Consider the following 6,017-nt stretch of genomic DNA (forward strand, 5'->3'; position numbering starts at 1 on the left):
GTAAGCATAGCCTGGCTTCAGCCAATCACAGGCAGCCGACTGTTCACACCTCATTTCCGTTTTCTGTCCATGAATAATGCTTTACCATGTCTATATTCACCACTCTTCTCTTTGCGGTGACAAAACACTCCACAGGAGGAAACAAGTGTTCACTTCGGCTCACAGTTAGAGGCTGAGGTCCATCATGCAGGGAAGGTGTATTGACAGTGGCTCTAGCTATGGCAGTGGGAACATGAGATAGCTGGTCCCATTTTATCCATAGTCCAGGGGGAGGGAGAGAGGCCTGTGTTCTCTTGATTTCCTCCTTTTTGTTCAATCTGGGGCAAGCTGTGCTTTCCCCAACCTAACCCCGAATTCTTACTTGAGCCCTGGCCATCCCATCCCACCTGCCCCTTCACTGCCTAATCAATCCCAGGGGTGCTCATCCCTTCTAGAAAGGCCCAGCATCTCCTGCACAGTCTCTCCTCCCCCAGAGGGCCCATGTCCATCTCTTACACATCTGCAAGTAGGCCTAGTCAGGACTTGTGCACACTGGGGACTCTGCTCCCCTCACCCCACATCTCCCTCATTTGCAAACACAAAACTGTAAACCTATTGGCATCTCTGTGCTCCACGGCAACATAGCAAGAAGACATAATCCCCACTTGACTGTCAACATGGATCAACTCAAGCCTTAGTAGAACTTTATTTTCTCAGCAGCAGAAGGGCTAGTAGGGAAATTTGTCTGAAGAGAAAAAGCTTAAGCTGTTCCACAGAACTGTCACAGAGCATTCCCTGTGAGTTAAGTCTATGGATGCCACACTGTGCTTTGGAGACACCTGGGGTTCTATTTACCATGTTTCACTGTTTTCACAGTTTCACATACTGATACTTACTGATACTGTTGACCTCATCTGCCTGGTCCAGGCCACATCTGAAATGTGGATGGTAACTGTAAAGGGATGGAAAATGCATTCAATTTTACCACATCTTGCTCTGCTTATCTATAAAAGTGGGTAGACATCTATGAGCTGCTGAAGAGGGTGAAGAGTCCTACAGATCCAAAGCTGTGGGATCTCCATGACACAGGGCAACATGGGATGTCCGAGAGGAGTCCCAGTGAGGATTCAGTATTGATAGAGTAATAAAAGACAGAGGCCACCAACCAGGCCGACGACTCATTGCAATGAACATCTGCAAGTCAAGCTATATAGGCAAAAGGGTGTACTGTGGGGCACACCGTGATACACTGAAGCTTCCATGTCAAGATGTTTTCCTATTTTTATTTTTTGTTTTCTTTTGAAGGACATTACAAGGAAAGAGAATGGATATAAAAGGGCAGAGAGATGAGTGGGATTGGGATTCATGATATGAAATATGTAAAGAATCAAACTTTTTTTAGATAAAAAAGTGGGTAGAATAGCATCATTACACAAACAGTGGACACGATGTCCACTCTCCAAAGGAAGAAAACCAATGCTCTAAATACCTTCGGCACTACAGCAATGGCAAGTGTTCCCATAGCCTCATCACCAAGAACACATGCTCAGGAAGTGCTCTGGTATCAGGAGGTGCCCTCCCTCCTATAATGAAGCTTGACTCAAGCCCAAAGCCTTTCTTAATGCATCTTTAAACTCTTTGTTCCTCAGACAGTAGATCAAGGGGTTCAAGATGGGTGTGAGGACTGTATACAGAACAGAGATGAGCTTGTTCGAGCTGCGGGTATCAATGGCCTGGGGCCTCACGTACATGAAAAGCAAAGCTGTGTAGAAGATGGTGACCACAGTGAGGTGGGAGGCACAGGTGGAGAAGGCCCTCCACCGGCCTGTGCCTGAAGGGATGCGCAGCACGGCCAGGGTGATGTGTCCATAGGAGAGAACGGTGGCCAGGAGAGGGAACACCAGGATGATGAAGGCCAGGATGAAGTCCACCAGCTCTGCAGTAGAGAAGTCGGTGCAGGCCAGCTTGAGGATGGGGGAGATGTCACAGAAGAAGTGGTTCAGGACATTGGAGCCACAGAAGGTGGCACTGGAGATAAAGTAGACCTTGATCACAGAGATGGTGAAGCCACTAGCAAAGGAGAAGGCCACAAGCTGAACACACAGCCCTGTGGTCATGATGACTTGGTAGCGCAGAGGGTGGCAGATGGCCACATAGCGGTCATAGGCCATGGAAGCCAGGAGTACACACTCTGTGCACACCAGAGAGCTGAAGAAGTAGAGTTGAGTCATGCAGCCAATGAAAGAGATGCGTTTTCTCTGCAGGAGGAAGCCGTCCAGCATCTTGGGGATGATGTCACAAACATACCAGATCTCCAAGGTGGACATGATGCCCAGGAAATAGTACATGGGCCTGTGGAGGGAGGCGCTGGTCCAGACGGTGAAGATGATGGCCAGGTTCTCCACCAGCACGAAGAGGTAGATGAGCAGGAAGAGGACGAAGAGCAGATACTGCAGCCTGGGGGCGGTGGGGAAGCCCAGCAGGATGAACGTGCTGACCTTGGTGACGTTCTCCCCCCTCATCCTTCTGTACCTGAAAGAATCAACAAGGCATTGCAGGGGAGAAAGGGCAGCTGGCAGGGAGACTAGGCAGCCAAGCCTGCAGGTGGGATTGCCCTGAAGTGGCACACCTGGCTGTTAGAAGCACCAGGGAAGGAGAAAAATGCCACAAGTCCAGGTAGTGCTTAGTGTCAGATGGTGTGGCTCTGTACTGGGCCTGGGAAGAGACTGTCCAACCTCTATCCATAGTGATGGTGAGACTGTAATTTGCGCCCTGGAACCTCCCAGCAAATCTGTGAACATGGGAGAGTGATGGGCTCCTTGTGCCTGTTCTCTGGGCAAATGACTCACGTTTGCTAGGGACCCCAGGAGTTATTGGTTTGTATCTCACCATTCCTTCCACATTCGCAGAGGTTGAACCTCTGCCTTTTTAATAGATGCCACTGCTAGTGGCATCAGCAGTGCTCCTGGGGTTATGGAGACTCTATCACCAGATACTCCCTTGGGACTGGTTTTTAGGCACTGGATGGTGGCGCCATCCTTGTCTCTATAGACCACATGGACATCAACAATGAAGGAGTTTCAGCACCATTCTGGGTCAGAGAAAGCAGCTCCCCCCTGCTGGAGTCTGGAGGGAGAAGTCACCCAGAGTGGAAGCTGTGGCCATACACTCTGTACCAGTCTAGCTGTTGCCCTTAGCCAAGGTCACCAGAGCCAGACTCAACAAGATGAAGAACGCCTTTGATCTTACCATGCCCAAGTATTGACTTGCATCAGCCACCTCTTCATCCCTCACTGCACTTGGGAATGAGGCTCTGGCTCCACTCTCAGTCTGTGGACTTACCTGAGGCCACGGCTGTGCCAGGGCGCCAAACAGGGTCTCCCAACATCAGGTCTGCTGCTCTGTTCATGAGATACCAACAACAGAAAAGGTGGACCCTTACGGGTGCTGGCTAGAACTGTGGAATATTAAGATGGGTAAATGCAGTGGCCGGTACCGGCTGGCATTACTCTCACAGACTACAAAAGCAAAGGTCACAGGATGAGTAAAGTAGTGCTCAAAAGGAAAACCAGAGACTCCTCCCTGAGAAAGAAATGCAGGGCTACAAGCCTGTTTTACTAACCTAAAGCAAGGATTTGAATTAGCAAGCCATCCAGTGTGTTCCTTCTGAAGGGGCGGGGCTATGGTCTCTGTTTATACTGGAGAATGTTTGCCAGCCACTCAGAGAGGGCAGGCCTGTCACTCACATCTGATCACTGTAACTAGAACATTCCAGAGAGATTCAACCTAAGAAAATTGCCTAAGAAAAGTTTTAGGTCTGTGGACATTTACTTGCCCTGTTGCTCTCAGTCTCTGGTGATCCAGGCACATCATGGTGGGAGCACATGGTGAAGGCTTTCCACCCCCATAACAACAGGAATCATGGGGGAAGTGGCTAGGGGACCTAGCATCCTCTTTAGGAACACGTGTCCAGTGACCTAACTCTTTCCCCCAGTATTCCTCCCCCAATGTTTCACCAACCCCTGGAGCTCCCCAGGCTGTGGTAAGACTTTTGACAGATAGGGGCCTCCAAAGGACATCTTAGTATTAATGTAAATGTGAAATGTCTCCTTCAGGCTCTTGACATTTAAATACTTGGTCCCCAGCTGGGACATGTGGCTTAGTTAGGTGAAGTGGGTCTTGAAGGCCCGTATATGATTCTGGTGAAGGCTCAAGCTCTCTGCTTCTTACTTCTTCATGTTGCGAAAAGGGAAGCACATACTACTGTAAGCCACGACAAACCTTTCTTCCTTTAAGTTGCTCTGTCAGGTATTTTGTCACAGAGCCAATAAAAGTAAATAATGCAGCGGACACTCAAGGGAAAAAAACAACAGTCTGCCTATGGCTTCCCCAGGATGCACAGTGACGGCTACACACACACACACACACACACACAGAAACACACACGCAGCTTCAAGGCAGAAGAATCCTAAAGCATCCAGACAAATAAAATGTTTTATAAAATGGACATTCAACAGGTCTATATTTAGTCTCCAAACATTGAGAGTTCAGAACACAACAGGGCAGTGTCCATGGAGGGTTGAGAGTATGTGTCCAGTTGTGCCCAGACCTGGAGGCAGCTATGTGTGACTATAGCCAGACTTCTGACCACCTGTTCTGAACAGGGGCCCATACACCCTCTATCAGTATGAAACTCAAGTGTCACAGCCATTAACCAGAGACGAAACAGTAATCCTGGGCCAAGAGCACCACCCTCAGAGAGGACTGCCCACGGGAGAGGGCTATGTGATGGGAATAACCCTTTTAAACATCCCTCAGCCCTTCAGGTGTTGTTGGCACATCAACAAAGCAGCACACATCAGTCTTCGCCAATGGAGAAGATACCCAATGAAAGATAATACTTGAGGAACCATGTTTTTATACTTGACGGAACCTTGGGTGTCTGAGATTGTAATAAGCAAACTGTATGTTTGGCACTGCTTCCAAGGAGGAAGTCAGAAGACTTTTGTCCTCAGTGTTTTGTTTTTTGTTTTTTGGGGTTTTTGAGACAGGGTTTCTCTGTGTAGCCTTGACTCCTGGACTCACATTGTAGAACAGGCTGGCTTCGAACTCACAGGGATCCACCTGCTTCTGCCTCCCAAGTGCTGGCATTAAAGGTGTGCGCTGCCACCACCCGGCTATCCTCAGAGTTTGTAACCAGCAAATTCTCAGATCCTTTTCAAGGTAACATAGTGTTTAACGTGACACGGAGCCTGTAACTGTCGAAAGAACAACAAAAGAGTATAGAAAGAAAGGATACAAGAAAAGGTGTGGGGTGTCCTAGAACAAGGACTGGATTAAGAAAACCACCAGGTGTGAGGAAAAATGCAAATAGGATAGGGTCCCCCAGCCTAAGGGACTGCTCACCCCTAGTGAGAGTTGGCTGCACATATCTACACACACACACACACACACACACACACACACACTGAAGAGTCAGCTGGAAACTGCACACTTAAGCTCAGCAATGGAAATGAAAAGAAAGCCTACGTCCAGAGTTATTGTTTCATCAAGTAAAACCCATGCCCCAGTCAGAGAGTTTTTCTTGCATAACCTTTTATCAAAAATAATTACTTCAACTTAGTATCAGAACTGCCCCCCTCACACACACAAACAGTATTAAGAGGGGAAGGCAAGGGCGAGCAGTGACAGCAAGCGTCAACACGTCCTACACTGAGCACCGTGCAGGTGTGCCACCTCGGCTCTGTTACATCCTCCTTCATAAGTGAGAGAAGGCACCCTCTAACACGGTGTTAAAAATAGTCCTGTAAGCTCAAGTGATGGGCTGTTTCCTGAGACCACTGACATGGTGACAACAGAGAGCTGATGTCACCACAAGGCCAACAGGGCTGTTGATGATGCTTCAGAGAAGAGGGACTGGCCCAGAAGCCTCGCTGGGCAGACCTCAGATCTTCCACACTCCATGGGAACTGCTTCCAAGCATGGGGAGTTCCTCCCGATTTATTTTAGTGCTAGCCTGTTCCTAACACCAACACACT

General features: G+C 48.7%; 1 protein-coding gene across 1 annotated transcript; it reads right to left on the reverse strand.

Moving 5' to 3' along the window:
• Nucleotides 1-1,562: 1,562 nt before the first annotated feature.
• Nucleotides 1,563-2,501, reverse strand: LOC311596156 (olfactory receptor 6B2; the record flags this gene model as incomplete). The annotated part of the gene is made up of 1 exon (XM_084779358.1): nucleotides 1,563-2,501. The coding sequence occupies one exon, from the start codon at nucleotides 2,499-2,501 to the stop codon at nucleotides 1,563-1,565; it is 939 nt and encodes a 312-aa protein (XP_084635484.1).
• Nucleotides 2,502-6,017: the final 3,516 nt, after the last annotated feature.

Source organism: Acomys minous (genome assembly GCF_964271855.1).
Source record: "Acomys minous genome assembly, chromosome: 4".
NCBI classification, from domain to species: Eukaryota; Metazoa; Chordata; class Mammalia; order Rodentia; family Muridae; genus Acomys; species Acomys minous.